The sequence below is a fragment of the Protopterus annectens genome, chromosome 4.part0 (assembly GCF_019279795.1).
Source record: "Protopterus annectens isolate FY-2018-M chromosome 4.part0, PAN1.0, whole genome shotgun sequence".
Lineage (NCBI taxonomy): Eukaryota > Metazoa > Chordata > Ceratodontiformes > Protopteridae > Protopterus > Protopterus annectens.
In genome coordinates, this window is record NC_056733.1 from 310,958,746 (window position 1) to 310,979,799 (window position 21,054).

Sequence of the window (21,054 nt, forward strand, 5' to 3'; positions counted from 1 at the left end):
GTCCTTGGCTAATTCACCCTTCTACATGGTAATTTGGAGGCAAACAGAACTAGAAAAGCCATCGGCGACGTGATTATTTTTGACACAAAATTAAAATAAATGGTTTAAAAACATTTAAAAATAGTAGCAATCTCAGTATAAAACAAGTACAGGTGCAGTAAATGAAGAAAATATTCTCACCTTGGGTAGTTCTGGATGCATTTAAATCACTTGAAAAACATTTCTGAACTCTGTGTAGTGACAGTAATGCAATTTTTTAGAGCTTGGAGTAATATCTATTCTAGGTGTTTAAAGAGTGTACATTCAGAATGCCACTACATTGAGCTGTGATAGCATCCAAAATAAAAACAGCATACCTTTATGTATGACAGAAAATAAGTCTAGTTACTGACATGAATAAAATGGTACACATAATTTCAAGATGGAACTGTATGTCTGCTGTTTAAACCTGGAATCACAGAATCATGGTCTGAGTAGTCTGTAGGAGAATACCCAAGGATGTTCTATTGCTGTGCTTAATGGAAAATGGATATATTTGTGTGTGTGTGTAGTCTAGCACAGTGCTTGACATTTTTTCTGAGATTTTTAAAAAATATTAAAGAACGTTTTGTGGTTGTACTTTGGGTGACTATTTTTTATCTTCTGTCTGCCTTTAGTTTATTTGAGCAGGGTCCTAAGTTCCTTTTTTAAGTTTAGCAAAAGAGTGTTTTGGCATCTTGAGAGTCAGATTTGTTTTTGTGTTTAGTGTTTTTTTTTTAATTCATTATACAGCCTGATTATGTTTGGCTTGCAGCACAGACATTTATTGGTAACCATTTCAAATTTCGGGACCCACTACAGGGAGTCCTGACACAGAGACTGAAAAGTCCAAAATGGCCATTTTTCAAGATGTTCCCTTTTCTCATTGGTATGTTGAACTTGGAGTTGGTATATTTAAGTTTGGGGGATTTGAGGGGTGCAGAGAGACTTGCCACTTTGCAAAAAAAGAAGTTTAAAGGGAAAGAGCAGTCTTTGAGATTCACTCTTCCCCTGGAGTTTTGGTCTTTTTTTTCGGCATGTTGGCAGTTGGCATTTTGAGTGGCAACATTTCAGTTTGGAGCCCATTCATTTTTGAATTTTATATTGCATTTAATTCTCAGAGGAAAAGATGTGGGTATGCAGCTGTTTACATGTGCATAGAATTTGCCAGTGAATGAGTCTGCATAAGCAACGGAGTCATTAAAATGGAAGGGCCTTTTGAATTTAGCCAGTTCATCACTCAGTTTTTTAGTAGGTTAGTATTTGCATAATCTCGGAGTAATTCAGTAATTGAAGATGCTTTGGGCTTCAGTCTTGTGATGAATACGGTGGTGAGCAGAGATGCTCCATACTGATAAGAACCGAGTCCAGGATTTTATTGCTCCTGTTTGGGTTGTGTTCCAACTAGTCCAGTGAGTTTATATTGATGTATTGCATTGATGAAGTCCAGAAAGCTCTAGGCATACATGTTTGAGGATGTACATGCATGGCTTTTTATGGACAGGTAGTTGAAGTCTCCTAGGAGAATGGTTTTGGCTTAATACATGGGGACTCCAATATATATATATATATATATATATATATATATATATGTGTGTGTGTGTGTGTGTATATATATATATATATATATATATATATATATATATATATATATATATATATATATATATGTATGTATGTATGTATGTGTTTGTGTGGTGTGTGTGTAGGAGATTACTAGCGTAACAGCTTAAGGGGCCTTACAAGGCTAGCCAATATAACTTGATTTTACCCAATGTATATAAACCCTAGGGGCAGGAGGATGGCATGGATTTGTGCCTGTGCATTAAGCATCTTAGATTGCCACATAGGTGCACTACCCCAAGTATGAATTTGCGATTCCTCATCCATTGATCCAAACTGCTTTTGAAAAGTGTCAGGGAAGGGCTCTGCTTAATGTGTATAAGAAGCCTGTTCCAAATAAGGTGCAATCTCTGAGACACATGTTTTGTTTGAGTTGCTGACTAAGTTTTGAACCCTAGATTGGGTGACACTCACTTTGTTTGACTTGCAGATGTGTAGCAGCTCCATCAGGGCTGGATTTCTGAGTGTCTCGTAGGTCAGGCATAGGTCACCCCTTAATAGTTGGTAGGAGACAGCGTAAAGGGATAGGACTTTTAGTCTATCCACATAGATCATGTTGTTTACACCCTATATTTTCTTTGTGAGGAACCTCTAAGGTCACTCCAGCTGCTGTAAGAGCTAGTCAAGTACATGCCAAATAGTGTGCTGTACTCTATTATGGGTCTAATGAGGGCCGAGTATAGCAGGACTATAATTTCCATGGATCTGGATACCATACCTTTACATATAAGCTGTGCCACATAAAAGGATTTCCTCACCACTTTGGGCACATGGTGCTCAAGGTCAGGCTACTATCTTTCTGTGTACTTAGATCTCTCACCACTGAGTCTACAGTATGGGGGTGTGCTATTCATGTTGTAATTTGCAGAGGTATTTGAGTTCACAAATGGGTATAGTAATGCATTTTTTTGAATTTAGTTTTATGCCCTGCTTCTGGCCCCATTCATTTGTCTAATCTAGACTCCCCTGAAGTTGAACTTCATCATTTGGGGATTCAGTGATTGCCCCCAACTTGCAATTGTTGGCAAACTTTGTCATCCAGAGGCCTTCCACATTTGCCTTGACTTCAGAGAAGTGTATTCTGAGGAGGAGTGGTCTCTGTACTGAGCCTTGTGGCACACCACTAGTAAATGGCTCCTTGCTGGATCTGGATTCACTCACTTTAACCACACATGTTCTGTCTGTGAACCAGGTGACTATCCATCCAGTGAAATAGGGATTTATGCCTAGCTTTGTACGTTTATTTATAATATCTGAGTAGGAAATTTTGTCAAATACCTTGGCAGGTCAGTGTAGGCAGTATGTACTGTTTTACCCTCATCCGTGGCCTTAGTGACTTTCTCAAAGAAATCCACAAGATTCAGTAGGCATAACCTGCTCTTGACAAAGCTGAATTGGGTTGGGTCCAGTGTTTGCAGGTCTCCCGTGTCATTATTTATCAGGTCCATAATTATTCTTTCCATGGCTTTACAAATAAAACTAGTCAAACTTATGGGTCTGTAATTTCCTGGGTCAGTAGATAGTCCCCCTTTATGCAGAGGGATGACTGATGCTGTCCTCCACTCTATCAGAACAAAGTAATTTTAGAGGCTGTGGTTAAATAGAGATTCTAATGGGCCTGATAAATCCTGATTTAAGCTTTTTAAGAGGTAACATGATATACTGTCATGCCCCATTGAAGCTATGTATTTAGCTTTAGAGAGAGAGCAGTAGCACCCTGTTTTTTTGATAATTGGTGTGGGAGCAGTGGAGAATATTTTTTCAGGGAGAATTGGGGGTGATCGGGAGGGGAAATATGAGCTGAATTTTTTGGTCAGCAGATTTGCTATGTCTTCTGGCTAAGTATAGGTGATACCATTTACAACTAATTCTGCACATTGTTGGGTGTTGCCTTTAAGACTGCAGACATAACTGGAAAATGCCTTATGGTTAGCCTTAGTGTTGGAGGCTGTTTTTATCTCATAGTCTGCTTTCAGAGACTTGAATAGTACCCTTATTTGCTTGTTTAGACTAAAAATTGACTTATTTCTCTGTTGTGCACATTCCATCTTACTTCTAAACAGGATTTTCTTTCTTTTGTTGTACATCCTATTAATACTAGGGGTCCACCAAGGGGGCTTGTCTTTATGGCTTGAACTGGGTTTATTTTGGTCTAGTACTTGCTGTTTTTATGCGATTGTTTATATGGCTATAAAGGCCTTTTGTGTTTTCTGGATTTGGGGAGCTTGGAAACTAGCTATGCTGTCCCTTAATAGGAGTAATTTACCTTAGAGAAGTTCTTAAAGATTCTGGGGTTAGGTGGGGGGACGACGACTAGTTTTATCTTTATTTCAAGGGATACCACTTTGTGATCAGATCTTACCAGTGAGAACATAACAGTAACGGGGGGGGGGGGGGGGGGTGCAGCACTCTCCCATATTTTTGAGTACCAAATCTAGGATATTTGTTCCTCTGGTGGGAGTGCAGACTAGCTGCTCCAGGACATTTGAATTTACAAAGTTAAGAAATATTTGGGCCTGTATATTAGTGGCCGTGTATGCCTCCCATTTAATGGAGAGGTAGTTAAAATCACCCATGAGTATGGTACTGAGCTGAATGGTGAGTGATTCTAGTAACTTTAGACAGGATGTATGAGTTTTCTGGTTCATAGTGTGGGACCTGTAATTAGCAAGAATATGGTAATTGATTTTTCCTATAGCTAGTTAGACATGGAGTAGCTCAAGCGTGTCCTATTGTTTGACCAGCCTTGAGGTATGCTTATCTTTTATGTAGATAGATGCAAATTCACCGTTAGCTCTTTCATGTTCAGTGGGTGGTCGGAATGTGTAAACTGCTGAATTGCTTTCCATGGCTTTGAAATGTGTTTCAGTAACTGCACAGACTTCAGCATTCTCCAGGTTGAGGAGAGCTTCCAGAGAGTGCAGCTTCTTCTTCAGGCTCCTATCATTGAGCAGAAACACCTTTAACTTCTCCTGAGTAGCTTTTGTTATGCTGGAAAGTTTGACTGTTTGACAGTGCCTAAAAAAGGCACTATATTGGTGGATAATGTTTCGGCCAATATCCGAAAACCTACAGGTGACAGGCCACACTGCTTTGTTGGGGATGGTCTTCACCTATCAACCATGTCCACCCAGGCTGACAAGTATTGGACCCCTTTGGAATAACATCAGTAGCTAAGCCAGTTGTTAAAGTCCGTCATTTTCTGCTGGTATTGTGGCATCATCTTTGAAGGTGTTAGAAGCTACTCAGTGCTAGGCTCATACCTGCCTGTAACACACATTCTGAGAGCCCAATCATATCTCTATTTATGTAGTCCAAAAAGATGCATCTCAGGTCATTCAAACCCACATGGACTATGATTGAGTCGTATTGGTGGTACCTAGGGGTAAGTGACCTGAGTGCTAGTCTGATCTGGTGAATCCTGGCCCACTGACAGGCAACTAAGTGTAACCTTCCTTTTATCCAACCTGGTAAAAGGGAAATCAGTGTGTCTCACAATGGAGTCTCCTATGATCAGAATATTGTGGTGTGGAGTGTTTTGCCTTATGGGCTTGGTAGTTGAGGCACAATGAGATGTGGCTTTATGTGTTATGATGTGAATTATCTTGTTTGTGTACATACAGCGTTTCTGAGGATTAGGCCTGAGAGACCTTTGAGGTTTGGGTAAGGTACATGTGAACACTTCTGCATATGTGGGGTCCTTTGGATGTGGTGAGTGATGGTTCAGTCACTGACAACACATTTGTGTTTTTTTGTTTCTCTATGAGAATGTCTAGCCTCCATTGTCAATGTGTTACTACATCTCTCACATACTGTGTTTGTCTGTTCAAGAATTAAGTGTTTGTCAGTGTACATAAGGCAGTTGTTACATTGTCTCAGGATACCCATGCCAACCAAGCTGGCTGCAGAGTTACCCATCCATGGTTGCAGTTGCTAATGTGTACTTGAAAGGATAGGAATGGAGGGTAGTATTAACTAGATGAGGGAAGTGTGCTTACGTCGTGTAATCTGCAGCTAACCTAACCAGTGATTATGCCTACCAACAAATCAGATGCTCTGTGAGCAGCAGTGGACCTGGGTGATATAATAAGGTAATTAGCACAGTAAACATTCACAGTACAGTAGAGTCGATTATCCAAATGCTGATTATCCGAAATGTGAATTATCTGAACCAGCTTTCCAGAGTTTTTGAGTAGGAAAAATCATAAAATCTGAATATGTAAACATACGTATTCGCTTGAGCATGTTCTTTTTAGCTTATAGCCAGCTTGTGTGTGAAAAAGATTCTTTATTGTCCACTGGAATTGCTGAATGGTAGAAAAGTGTATTCCTGTGTGCAGAAAAAAAAAAGATTTTAGAAGTTTTTTTATTTAGTTCAATTATATGTTTGATTGTCGGATCAGTTTGATTAGCCAAACTACCGTAGGTCTCAATTAGTTTGGATAATCAACTCTCTACTTTAGTATGAAAATAAGCAACGTTTACAGATGTTTGCATCTGCACAGGGCACTGGCACAGTGAGCAGCTCCATGCAAATGTGACAAATTTATGCCAGCACTAGAAATGCAGAAAACTGACTGGCCCTCTGGCCAGTGCAACATCTACATTTAAAGCCATATTGTGTGCTTCCCATCTCCGATAGACCAAGTAAACGCCTATTACAACTAGATGAATACTCCCAGTCCTCCTAATGTAAAAGCACAAAGAAGTGTCTTGAGTAAAATGCTACCACAAACAAACATAAAGATATGGATACATCAGTGCACTTTAAAGAGCTTATAAAGGTATGGTTATTCAATAAAAGTACTTTGCTTTGTAGACGTCAGTTAAGAGCCTCTCAGTTGTACAGAATTTAAAAGGCAATAAATACAAGATAAACTGATTAATAAGCCCTCCGGCCAATAAAACTACATGCAGAAATTTGTGTTTCCCTAGCCTAAACAGATCAGGCTACAACCCAGTGCCACTAGATGGAAAATCCTCCGACCTCTTGATATAAAAACACAGAAAAGTGCTTGTTAGAGTGTAAAAATGCACTACTTTATCCAACAGTTAGCTAGATAATGAATTCAGAGCAAGTGAATCAGTATAACAGACAATGAAAGGCAGAATGTACTTTTTTCAAAATAACAACAAGGAAAGCCATATAAATAATTTAAGATATCAACAGTAGTGTAGAAAGGGAGGAGCTTATTAAGTTCATTTCACAGTAAGGGAGGGCAGCTTAAAATCACCAGGTTTAGAAAGCAGATCAAGGAATGGAAGGTTGTGTAGGAAAAATAACTTGCAGGGAATCACCAACAGTGCTTGCATCAGCATTGCTTGACTGCCAGTTAAAGCAACTGTCTAAATCAGTGATTTAAACAGCAAAAGCAATAAACAATGAGCCAACCACAAATACCTGGGAAAAAATTTATGTCAGCAAAAAATGCTATACAATATTTTTTGCAGGGGTGCAACCCTCCTGCACCTACCCATGTGAGGGAACACGAGAGACATTTCTGTACAAAATGGGATTACCTGCAATGCACATTAAAGACCCAATGTTAGCTGTTCACAACTAAGCAGATGAAAAAAGAAAATAAACATACCTACCTACAACAAATAACTGAAAAAATAGCAAATTGCTGCAAATTTACCAAGTTTGTTCATGTTGTCACCTCACAACAAGAGGTTCTCTGGTTCGATCCATGGCTGGAGTGCCTTCAGTGTGGAGTCTGCATGTCCTCCCTGTGATCACGTGGGTTTCCTCCCACATCCCAAAGATATGCTGTAGGTGGATTGGACACTCTAAAATTGGCCCTAGGTTTGTGTGCGTGTGCCCCTTCTGTGGAAAGTTGGGTGCTGGGCTGACAACTCGACAGTGTAAAACTCCACTGCCAATCATGAGCGGACAGGTGATCCACTGTGGTGACCCCTAACCGGGAAAAGCCGAAAGAAGAAGAAGTGTTTTAGCATTGTTCAAGTTTTAATTTTTGAGAAGCCTGGAGGTTAGTGAGGTTGGGAGCACCATGAAGAAGTTTGGGGAGGAGATAAGTAGTGGCAAGTGTATGTACACTACCATTCACTAATGTGCATTCGAACATTTTCAGAACAGCATTACGAAAACTGGAAAAGATGCATTCGGCCATCCCAGTTTCGCATGAGTGCCATTCTACATTTTGATATTAAATCAGTCTGTGTATTGTATTAAGGTGGCCTGTTCTGTGGATGTATAGATTGTGTTGGTGACAATGGTAGAGGAGGGGACCAAGGATAAAGCCTTGTGGTACACAGGTGGTAACTGGAAGGTGAGAAGAGAGCATGGAGTGCCATTTTACTGACTGATACCTATTGGACAGGTAGCTTTTGAACTACTGAAGAGGGGGCTGAGAGATGCCTAGTGAGGACATTTGAAGTTGAAGTTTACTGTGACAAACTGTGTCAAAGGTGACAAACTGTGTCAAAGGCTTTAGGCAAGTCTAGAAATAAGGAAGAGACTAGCTTCAGTTAAGCTTATGTGATGCATTATATATGCAGAACATATCTGTGTTTTGTTCACATGCCATCAGACTTAAACATGTATATATGCATATTCAAAAAATCTGTTCTTCACAGAAGAATAAGGTTACGAGGTAATGAGATTCACATGGCAATCCAAAGTTTAATTACCTTAGCCTCTGACTCATTTTTCTAACTGCATGAGTCTTGAGCGAGTCACTAATCAGTGTTCCCAGATTTCCCCTAAAAAGAGGCTTGTGTCTACTGGATTTATCTAATTAAGAAATGAGTATGATAAAAAAATTGACATTTTTTGTTAGTGTCAGTATGCAGCATAATAAAAACTGTCCCAGTAATGGGAAGTAACAAATTTTACATAGAACTTCTTGGAAGTCTTCATATCTGTGATCACAGTTTGTAAAAACTGAGCACCTATGTTTTCAGGTACAATTCACTGCAAGTTTGCTAAGAAATTTCACAGTATTTGTAATAATGTCTTGCATACTAATCACAAAATTATTCAGGCCAGAGGCATTATAGCGTAGCAGACTGGAAGGCTGTTTATGGAAAGTATGTGTATTCGAATTTTTTCAGAGTAAGAAATCATTATAAACTCAAAATGTGTCTGTGTTCAGTTAGCATAATAGAGTTGTGTGGGAAAGGTCTGTGTATGTTTTTGTGTGTGAATATATGTGTGTGTGTGTTTATATAAAATATGTATAAATATGTTTGCATGTGTGTGTTCGTATATAAAGGTGACATTTTCTGTCATTGTACATATGTTAGACACAGCAATCCCATTAACAGTGTATAAATATCATCCGCAAAACTTCAAAATATTGCAATATAATTCATGTAAATAATACCACCTAGTTGAAAGAATGAGAACTGTAGTGTGGTTACGCTGTAAGTTTGTCTGTAGCTATCATGATGCATCTGCCTGAGAAGATGGTTTCAGTAAGTCCCAAGCTCTGATGTAAAAGCCTCACAATCCAATTCCCTTGAATGGTAACTGCTTCAACTTGCTTGTTACCATCATGGGTGACTTGGCAATGGACTATCAAAGGCTATCAACATGGATTTCTAACTACTTCATTTTATCAGTTCCTCATCAGTCATCTGTCAATGCACCTAAGTGACAGTTCACCAAAGATGGTGCTTCTTTCAGTGTTTTTTCAAGAGTGAGATGAATTTTGATTCATTTACCTGTGAGCATTCATGGTACAAACAGTGGTCATTGCTGAAAATTAGTTTTCTTTACATTGCTCCATCTTTCCTGGGAGGTTGGGGGGTTTCTATGGACTGCATATTCTTTTTCATAGTTATTACCTAGTGCTAAGGGTTATTTTATGGTCAGCTACAGTAATGGGTGTGCAAGTACTCATCGTGTCAGTTGATTTTTGATTGGGCCATTCTTATTAAGTACTTATTACCTTTTGTTCATTTCCTTTTGAATGGCTTATCTACCACTTTGAGTTGAAGGCCTAATAACTGTTGTAGGTGTAAATGTTTAGATCACCATGATGTCAGAACTATAGAGATGAGTATGGGTTTACCTTCCTAGGCCACTGTCATTTAAAACTATGGCTCTAATCAGCAGAGGCATTAGGCAAGAGCCAGAGTTGTAGAGTGAAAGAACTATGCCAAGTGAGAGGGTATCTGGAGTAAGAAGGTACTCATGAATGTCAGTTTGTATGGTGTGCATTTATATATGTTATGTCCTTCTAAGAAATGTGTTTCTTTTTACTGTCCTGATGTTTTTTTTTCCCTCTCATTGTAGGTGCATGGATTAGATGAAGATACTTGGAAATCTGTAGATGTTGTTCACATTGACATTGCAGATAGGAGTCAAGTGGAGCCCGGAGTAAGTATATGATTATTTGTAGATTGTCAGTAGTAATTTTGGTCGTTAACTATTTGATGATTAAGTGCAGTTAGTTACCTGCTTCATTCTTTATTAAATAAATAATAACCTCATCAACATTACTGATGTGCATTAGAGAGAAAGATCCTCTTAAATTATATGATCACGGATTATGAAGGAGATTGTGGCTGAAGCTTTATGGCTCACAATTTTGTCTTAAAAATATTAATTCATTGAAGTAGCCTTAATAATTTAGGAAAAAATAGTTGGCTCAGACCTTGTTTTACACTATACTTAGAAGTTATCCAGCTATGGCAGAAAAGTACCTAAATTGCGCAGGCCTCTGTTCAGGGTTTTCATTTGTAGTCCAAGAAGAATTGATTTTGCAAGGTTCTGTCAATGCAGTGACAGTTTTAACACCACTGCAGTAGTGTGTGTGTGTGTGTGTGTGTGGGGGGGGGGGGTGTCAGTTCCTCTTGAGCTACAAAAAAAAAAAAAAAAACTGAACAAAGGCCTACAGTTTCTTTACTTTTCTGGCTGTAGGTGGATAACTTCTAATTATAGTGTAAAACAAGGTCAGAGCCAAACATACATATGGGTGACTGGACACAGAAAAGAGGAGGTCCTTTTTTCAGAAGGTAAAGAAGAAAACAGTGACTCACACAAATCCCATTATATGTTAATGGCATGGGAATTCTCAGTTACTTCCTTATTTCTGGCATGAGTTATACAAAGCATTGTGGGAAAGAGAAAGGCTTGAGGACGAACAAGATCACATTGATACATCAAGCCCCATTGGTAGTCATGTTGTGGAAAACAGGCTAAAATTACAAATAAAGGAGAGTGATTTTTGAGATGTTAAAATAGGCCAGGAAACAAAGATAGAGTGAAAAAACAAATGTTTTTAGTTCTAGGTAGGAGTTTTCCTTTAATTTTGAAAGTATGTTGAAACAGGAGTTAACTGCAGTATAGTGCAAGAAAGAAAATTGTGTACAAACTTGGTAAACTCATTGTGAGTTGCCTGCACTAAAATAAGAGGCAAAAGGAGCAATAAGCAAAACATTACATATGCTGTTGTCATGCAAATGTAGCAAGCCTCTGCTGAGGTACAACAGTATGAGGTAACAAGAGAAATTAATGTAGGCCAATTATAGGTTCATAGATTCATAGGCAAGTACTAGGCTATCTGCCCAAGGGCATTTATAAGCCTAGCCAGAATGTGTTGGCTTTCGCCACCCCCTTAGATTAGTTCCCTGTGCCTCTGTCCAGCAGAGCCATTAGTTCCCTGCGCCACTGTCCAGCAGATCCACTGCAGTGATCCCTGGGGTAAATTTTCTGTTTCCCATCCACCTGTCAAGGTTTCTCTTGAAGAGTGTTAGTGAGTAGCTCTGCCTGATATATATTGGAATCCTGTTCCAAAGCATGGGGAGTCTCTGGGACAGGAATCTATCCCTCCAGCATGTCCTATTTATCATTGTGGTGAGGTTTATATCTCTAGAGCATGTGGCTCTCCGGGATTTGTTTTTTTTTTTAGGTGGATCATGTCCATCAATTCTGGGTTGGACATGGCCTTGTATGTCAGGTAGAGATCACCTCTGAGTAAGCAGTATGGAACAGAGTACAGCTGGAGTTTTTTTGAGTCGGGCTGCATAGGACATCTGTTTGAGGCCAGTAATCCTCTTGGTGAGGTACGTTTGTGGTCTTTCCAGCTGTTGCAGGTGTCTTGTAAGGTACATCCCAAATGGGGCGTTGTATTCTATGATGAGTCTAATGAGTGATGAGTAGAGAGGCACAATTGTTCTAGATGCAAACCCTTTTGTGATTAGGTGGGCCACATAGAAGGATTTTCCAACCACCTTGACAATATGATTATCAAAGGAGAGATTACTATCTCCTTGGGTCCCCAGATCCCTTATTGCAGTTTCTGTATTTAGGGGACTACCACCTATGTGGTAGTTTGCGGGTACTTTATTTTTTCCCAAGGGGATGACTATGCACTTTTTGGCATTTAGCTTGAGGCCATCATTTTGACACCAGGTATCCATCTCAGTGAGACCCTTCTGGAGGGTGTCTGTATCAGCCAGAGAATCAATTATGGCCCCTAGTGTGCAGTCGTCTGCGAACCTGGTCAGCCATAGTCCTTCTATGCTTGCCTGTACCTCTGAGAAGTATATGCAGGGGTCCTAGGACTGAGCCCTGGGGGACACCACTTGTAACTGGTTTAGAGTTGCCAGTCGGCAACCCATCTTGTGACGTAGGGGTTTATGTTCAAGCTGGTGAACTTGTCTATAATACTAGACTGGGGAATGGTGTCAAAAGCCTTTGCAAGGTCTAGGTAAGCTGTGTGGACCTCCTTTCCCTCGTCTAATGCCTTGGTAACTGTCTCAAAGAGGTCCACCAGGTTTAGGAGGCATGATCTGCCCTTAACAAAGCCAAACTGGGTAGGGTCCAAGGTTTGGAGGTTCCCAATGTCAATTAATGAGTTCCATGATGATGCGCTCCATAGTCTTGCAGACCAGGCTAGTCAGGCTTATAAGGGTGATAGTTCCCGGGGTCCATTGTAGCTCCACCTTTGTGGAGTGGGATAACTGTTGCTGTGCGCCACTCTGTGGGTACGTAGCCTGTAGAGAGGCTGAGTTTGAACAGTGTGTTTAGGTGAGGGGGTTACTTCATTTTGGAGCTCGTGTAAGATACAGCCTGGGACACCGTCTGGTCCCATTGAAGCTGTGTTTTTGGCTTTGGATAGGGCTGTTTTAACCTGTGTGTTGGTGATTGACGGAGCCCTACATTTTTCTGGTATGGCTATGGGCTCTTTAGGGCATGAGAGGGGGTGAAGTTTGCCCTAATCCTGTCTGCCACAATGTTGGCAATATCAGTCAGTTCAGTGTATTTTGTGCCATTCTGCACTAACTCAGAGCAGATCTGAGAGTTGCCACATAGGTTCTTGACATAGCCAAAGAACGCTTTGTGGTTATCTTTGGAGTCATTGGCAATTTTTCTTTCGAAACTAGCTTTGGATGATTTAATGAGGCATCGTAGTTTCTTGCTGATACTTATCAGGGATGTCTTTCCTTCTTGGGATTTTACTCTTTTCTGTACTAGATACTTATGTATGGTGCAGTGGAGCACTTTGCACTAAAATGTCTGATATACAGGAGCAAATGATATTTTGCAGTCCTTTGTTGCACAAATATAAAATGAAGCCTTGGTTGGAATTAATAAGTCTAACTTTGGTTCTACGTGAACTGGAATATATGATGTTGATGGGCAGACCTTGAATTTTGTTAGAAAACAAGAACTTTTAGAAAATGCATTGCTACTTCTTACAGGGAATATATTGCACAATAAAGGGCTAACCAAGAGCAAGAGAGAGTAAAGGAACCACTCACAGTACTGTATAAACTTGAAAGAGACAGAGAATAACCTGAAAGTGTATAAATGCTAAGACTGTCAGACAGCACTGTCTTCAAACAGAAAATGCTAATAAATCACTGAACAGATGACTTCTGAGAAAGAAAATATAATGGCAAAGAGATTTACAAGTGATTTGTCTGATCTTGTGCACAGAAATAATGTAGAGTAATTCCAGTGACTTAATTGCACTAAATTTATACATCACTGAATACATTGACGCATGTGGTACATACAAATCCCAGCATATTGCTTATCTGTGAAGGCCACAAAGATGCCTAACCAAGAAAATTAAAGATCCTAAATCCTTCAGTTGTACTGACAAATTATGACAATTGTCCTTACACTCATTAGATTACAGGCTGTTCTGAAGTGACCTGTGCCTCACTTTTTGAACCATGAAAGTTCTACTCCTGTTTGACCTTTAATTTCTCTACAAAACCATTGGCTATACAAACACTGTACTTGAGACCTAGATCTAAACCACCAAGTACAGAAGACTCACGGGAGCGATAGATTGCTAACATGATGTATTCACAGCCTGTGAACAAGTTACCACCACAGATCAAGCTAAGTACTACTTTGTCTATATTTAAAGCTTACCTTGATCTTTAGATCTGTAGACACTAATCTACACCAATGTTATTATGCACTACCCCACTGAATTTGTAAGGTGAGATTGTTTAATGCTTTTGGAGAAAGTAGGTAGCAGTTATTGTCCTAATTTGTGGAGTGACCCTGGACTATTAATATAGGAACCTCTTTTGTGATTACCTCCTTAGTTTGCTTGCTGAAGACCTTTCGGAACTGTGTGTAGAAAGTAAAGTTTTTCCTATTCTTGCTTGTAGTTTGAGGTTTTCTGCTCGTTAGGATGTATGTCTTTCTGTTAAAGCTATTAGATGTTTTTTTTTATTTTCATTTAGACAATTTACTTGTATGTTAACAGAACTTTAAGATGAAGTTTATGTAAAATTGTGGTCATTCATATTTTGAGTTTGGTTTTGTTGTTATAACAGTATGTGTCAAAAGTATGAAAACTCAAATTTGCCGAAGGAGATGATATTGGGCCAGATTAATCAGTGCAAGTCTGCCTGGATTCTGAAATACTTGCTGTCAGTGTAAGTGACTTAGTACAGTGTAAGGCTTACATGACCTGCTCTTAACATACTCAGTGTAAGTGGTCACTTAGAGTGAGAGCATTTATTCGGAATCTAGCCCATGATCGCAGTCTTCACAGAATGCAGGTTACGATTAAGAAAATTAAGTTAAGTGAAGGGGAAAATGTTGCTTCAGTCCTCAAAGTACACAGCTAGAGGTCAAAGATGCTGTGCCATGCATTCTTCAGGTAGAGAAGGGTTTGAAAACTGCCAAGGATTTTGAAACCTTTCCTGCGGAAATTTTAGTGCTCGCACACAGACATTATTGGGTTAAATACTCCATCCTCAAAGCTACAACTTTTCAGAATTTCCTATAGTTTTAATAGTTTTCATTACCAAACACCTTGGAGATAACCAAGTCCCTTCTGTTAATATATAATAATATACTGTCTTAGCAATCTTATATCTTTTCTATTGCCTATTCCTTGGACTTCTCAAATATTCTAGTTTGTTTTCAGTCCCATTTACATGATTTTTATTTTTGAAATCTGTGTTTATTAAAGTATTAAATTTCCAATTTCAATGTCCCAGACTTTCTTTATCTGCTTTTACGAATGTGTACCTTAAGAAATTATAAAAGTAGCCTTACACTTTTAATATGCTTAACAAATACATAAAGCCTTTTAGTAATATCCTAAAAACGTTTACCCAGTACTATCCTTTTGTGTACTATCTTCAGTCACTTAATACTTATTTACATGTTCTAGTGTTCTTTTCTTCTAATTATCTTTCATTATATCTTAAATTGTTGTTCTTTTTTCTCATTCTAGCATCTTGCTCCATTTCCCTATATAGTTTAGTTTGAATAACGTTTAATTTTCTCATACCAAGCTGAATTGTCTTACTGCAGCTCTTTTAATTTCACATCCACCCTTCTTTTCTAGTTGTCATAATAAATGTGACACTACTACATATGTGTGTATTGTAAGCATTTATTCATTCAAGCTTTCCTTATTTTTTTCCTGGTACTTTTCCTTACTTTATATTTCTACATTATTACTTTTTATATTCATGTGCAAATTCTTCCTTTAAATTATTAAACTATTTTCTTTTACTGTTTCTTTCATAAAATCTGTAATCAGTCTTAATCTTTTTTTAATTGAATATTTTCTTTTCTTTTTTTTTTAATTATAGCAGATGTATTCCAACTTCAAATAGAAAATCAATGCACAATAAACGAGGTGTTACAAGACCAGAGAGCACAAGATATACATTTGGGTATCCAGGGAAATGATGTCATATATGAATCTTCCAAAAATAACAGCTAAGAAAAGGATTTATTTCACCACGTTACATCCTGGTGTGTGTTAATCTGTAACTTACATTTGAATGAAAATCTGCAATGATGATTTCCGGTCAGTTGGAATCAGTTTCCACTGCTGAAAAATGAGTGCCATGATACTGAGTGAGACGTTACGCAGCCAAAAAAAAAAAAAAAACAAAAACAAAAAAAAATTCAGTACAATACATATGCTTACTACTTGCTCCTATTCCAACAACCAATAACTTGTCTCTTCTGCTACTGGAAGGTTATCGTTAAGAATTTGCTTAATATTCAACACAAAGATGAAGCACAAGAGTTGTTGAGGTGGATAGTTCCAAATAAGGTGGAAATAGCATCCAGTGCTGAGCAACACCAACAGTTGGTATTTAAACCCCCTGGATTTACCAGTTGTGCCAGGGAAATCTGCCAAAAATGGTTAGCAGAAATCGTTTGTCAACGGTGGGACTCTAGAATCAAGGTGCTTAAAAATCACTCTCCAACTGCCTCATAAAAATCCACCTGTGATATATGGTCATCTTCACTCTTATGTCACCCAATTTCTAAGTATGCGAGTATGAGGACCGAACACCTCATACCAAAACCTCATCATATTAATTGCTGTAGTAGGATAAAACTGTCCTTTATTGAAAATTAACTGCCTGGTGGGTCCCTTCACAAAGTGAGAATGATGGCCAGGGACTAACTGCAACCTGAACCTGCAGGTATTGCCACCAGTTAATGTGAGCTAAAGAAATGCATTCTTTCAGGTCAACAAACGATAGGAATAATTTGGACTCCAGCCCACAGAGGTCACTAACAAATATTATACCTGCATTAATCATATGTGGTCACCACAAATTATGTTGATCAATTGATTAATTAACCTATTCCAAATTGGTGAGTCCTGGGACCTCTCCTGTTTGGTATCTACTTCTCTGAAGTACAGGCTAACACAGAAGACCTTTGGCTAATGAAGTTTACAGATGTCTGCAAACTAGGAGCCATAGTTGCGTCTCCAAATGAAGTGGACATCCTACAGAAGGGCCTCACTGAGACAGATGCCTGGTGGCAGAGCCATGGCCTCAAGCTCAATGCCAAAAAGTGCATTGTCATCCCCTTTGTAAAAAACTCTGTACTCATGAACTACCACATAGGCGGCAGTCTACTTAATGCCGAATGTGTGATAAGAGACCTTGGGACCCAGGTGGACAGTAGTCTCTCCTTTGATAATCACATCGTCACAGTAGTCAGGAAATCCTTCTACGTGGCACACCTCATCACAAAAGAGTTCTCATCCAGGAAAAAAGAGGTCATTGTTCCCCTCTACTCAGCACTCATTAGACCCATTATAGAGTACAACGCCCCTTTTTGAGTGTACCTCACAAGACATCTGCAGCAGCTGGAAAGGCCACAAAAGTACCTCACAAAGAGGATTACTGGCCTCAAACAGATGCCCTACACTGACTGTCTCAAAAAACTCCAGCTTTACTCTGTAGCATACTGCCTACTCTGAGGTGATCTCTGCCTGACATATAAAGCTATGTCAAACCCAGAGCTGTTGGACATGCTACACCTAAAGAAATCCCACTCCCTCCGAGCTACACGCTCTAGGGACCTAAACCTTGCCTCCACAATAAACAGGACATGCTGGAGGGATAGATTCCTGTCCCGAAGAGTTACCATACTCTGGAACAAGCTACCCATCTATGTCAAGCAAAGTTCCTCGTTAGCACTCTTCAAGAAAAATCTTGATGAGTGGATGGGAAGTAGGAAATAGACCCCGGGGATCACTTCTGTGTCTCTGCTCGACAGGGGCACAGGAAAATAACTTTCTTGGGTGGCATAAGCCTGGGAACCTTGTTGGCTAGGCTTACTTAGGCCCTTGGGCCAATAACCTAGTGCCTACCTGTGAACCTATGAAGAAATACCTGGTCAGGATTGAGCCTTTAACTATGCATGAGACTCAAGTTAGTGTTCTAGCCCATGGGAGCTCATGCCTTGTGTGTTTGTTGCTGCTGCTTATGGCCTACCATCTGAGTGTAGTGAAGCAATTCCATTAACATCCAGATGGAGCGTGGCTTGAATTGGGTTCGAGCATAGTATCATCCCAGAATAGAAATCACATAAGTGCATAGGTTGAAGTGCCAAAACCACCATAACATTTTGGAATAACTGGATGTTTATGACGGACTCTCTAGGGTGTTTGCCCGATCACAGCTAATCACCAATGATGGAGCTGCATTTACCCACAAAGTTGAAGTCTATAACATTGGAAAGATGATGCAGAATAAATAATACTTTTAGTAATACATATTTTAATTTACCTTTGTCATGTTAAAAAATAACAGGAAGTGTAAGTCCTCCTGAGTTAATTCATTTCTGATTACACACATAACCTTATTAGTGTTTAGAGTGACCATTTTTTCAGTCTTGCATGTCATCTTGATAACCAAATGAGTATGTTCTATGAGGATCGTAAGGACAATATTATTATCATGCAATAAAGATGTAAAAGCCTCTTCGCTCAGACGGAAGATGCTGATTTCTTCAAGTCTGTGTAATCCCATAACTGAGGCTATCTCCTGGAAGAAGGAAAGTATATCCCAGACATGCAATTTAGAGTTTGCAAGCTAGATAGCACAATTGTCTGCAAACCATGTGGTAACTGGGAGAGCCCTTCTAAACCTGTACTGTCAGGGAAGTAGAAATGCAAGCATAGGTCTAAGTCATGAGCTGCCAGCACAAACATCAGGGGGGATAATGGGCACCCTGCTAGGTTCAACATTTTAAGAAAGATTTGGGGGATAACACTTGGTTCATTAATACCTAGGCAGCAGGATTTGTTATACTATAGTTTACACCACTCAATAAAGTTACTTGGGGCTCCATAAAAAATCCCACCCGATAGAGCCAACTGCTTTATTAAAGTCAGTAAGTAACTCTCTGCCCCAGTCTTACCCTGGGAAGGCACAGTCTGCCTACAAGTTAAGCCAAAAATCAGGGCTATCCACATTATCCTTAGTAAATCCCAGATGGTTATCACCATCATCTTGAGGGAGGATATTTTATGTCTGTTGACTAGAGTTCTGGAAACAGTCTTTAAATCAGTAACAATGCAATACATTATTTGCCCAGGTCCAGGGGATATCTCTCTGGCTTTGGGGACATAAGTACTTTAGCTCAGACCACTTCCTTGGGGAAAGACAACCTGCTGATGGAGTCCATAAAGAAGTTTAAAAGGGCTTGGAAACTTCCTGTATAACACTTTTATAGAAATCGGCTGAAAAGCAGTCCAGTCCTGGTGCTTTGCCTGCTAGTAGAAAATTGCTGTAATCACTTGTGAAACAGTGATGAGACAAGCCAGATGTAGCTACAGTGTTCATCTGGTGGATTGGTACTCCATCCAAATTTCATCATTTTTAGTTCCATCCACCAGTGTGTCCCATTGCCACAGCACATTCTTTTGTCACCTTGCCAAAATGACTCCATTACCTTAACAATTTCATTATCTGTTTATACCCGTAGCTTTAGTAACATTTGTAACCTCTGCATCCGCCTTTTCCAACATGGCTTTATGATCAGAAAAGCCTGGTATTTGCTCTGTCTTTATTTCTTGTAACTGTTCACTATAAATGTTGAAATATGTTTCTCATGTTATGTCTGTCCTTTCTGTATGTATAACTTCTGAATATTCATGCATGGGACCAACCAGTTTTCGTATGCCTATTGTCTTCTTTTTTTTTTTTTTTTTTCCTTTTTCCTTTTAAATAACGTGGCAATGAAATATGCTTATTCCTGTTAAGAGCTGTTTTGAGCATTACTTTCCTATGTGGTCAGCAGGAGGAAAGCTGAAAATCTTATTGAGATGGGGTTACTGCTCATCACAGGACGATAGATATGGCATGAGCAATAACAAGGAGTTTTAGGAATTGCCACTCACTTTACAACACGTCTTTGGAATGTGGGAAGAAAATGTAGGCCTCCATGGAAAACCATATAGACAGAGGGAGGACATGTAGACTTCGCAACCAAGGACTGTGAGCCATCAATACTAACATTTATCAGTAAGTAGGGCTCTATCTCCTGAAACATATTTATGCTGTCACTGGTCTACAGAGGAGTATTATCAAACAAAATTTCATATGCTTCCCCTCTATCCATATATCATAAATCATAGCTGTACCATAAAAAATGGGGTACAGACCTTGGTGTAATATGCTTGTCAACAAAACATGAATAATTAGTGAATAGCTCTTCTGGCTACCACTATTGTTTTCTGTAATAGTTTCCTTTACTTAATACAGCCGCCACATTATCAAACCTCCCATCTTTCTTCAACAGTATTCTTGTTCCTTGAATTTATGAGCCTCCTACCTTACATACACACAATATTTTCCTTTCTTATGCATGTCACACTGTATGCTTTATTTCCTTTTTAATATTTACATTAAAGATCAACATCTTAATATTTTTCTTTTATGTACTGCCCATGAACCTAGCCATAAAATGTGGTTATTCTAATTCTTTGATAAAGAGCTTGCCTCAAAAGCGTCGTGTGCATCGTTCTATTAAAATATCTGGTGTTACACCCTTTGTATTTATCTTGTTCTGTAACTTCATGAGGATCATCCTTTTTTGGCTGCTGTACTTCATATGCTGTTTGTGGTTTAAAAATTCATGTCACTTTTTTTTTCTTTTCTTTTGTACTACTTTATGTTTCATGGATTCTGTCTTCTAAATCAGTCTTTTTCGTCGCATTGTTCATGTTTTGTGTTGGCTTCATGGTGTCGAGAGATGCAGTCCTGATGTATGACCCACAAGACCATGACCTGACAAACAGTCCAGTTGCTAGATGACCAGATTGGGGATAAAGGAATAAAGAGGCTTTTCCTGCATACGTCTGTCTCGGAGAAGGGAGAAAACTGTGTTCTCTTGGCTGAGGAAAGGCACGAGTTCCCAGTGGAGATGAGGAGTGATGGTAAAATGCTCACCTCGTAGGTGGATTGGGCTGAGATGACATCACTCCATGTGTGTGTGTGGAATGCCTCTCACAGGATTATTCACTTCCATCACAGGTAAGGTCTGAGGAAGCACGGAGCAGTAGTAAGGCTTGCTCACAAAAGGATCTCAACCAAACCAACAAATATGTCGTCTGCTTTTTTCCTTCTTTTCTGGTGTGGTGGTAGTTGTGATCCAAACCTCTATTGAGTGTCTGGGTTTCCTCATTAAGGAGGGCC

At 39.3% G+C, this 21,054-nt stretch overlaps 1 protein-coding gene across 1 annotated transcript in view; it reads left to right on the top strand.

Annotated features, from left to right (window-relative positions):
* The window catches only part of PITPNB (phosphatidylinositol transfer protein beta), an 862,947-nt gene that overhangs the window by 407,678 nt on the left and 434,215 nt on the right, over window positions 1–21,054 (top strand). Inside the window, exon 7 of the mRNA XM_044068302.1 lies at window positions 9,902–9,985. Within this exon, the coding sequence (XP_043924237.1) occupies window positions 9,902–9,985 (84 nt within the window). The remainder of the gene's footprint in view (window positions 1–9,901; window positions 9,986–21,054) is intronic.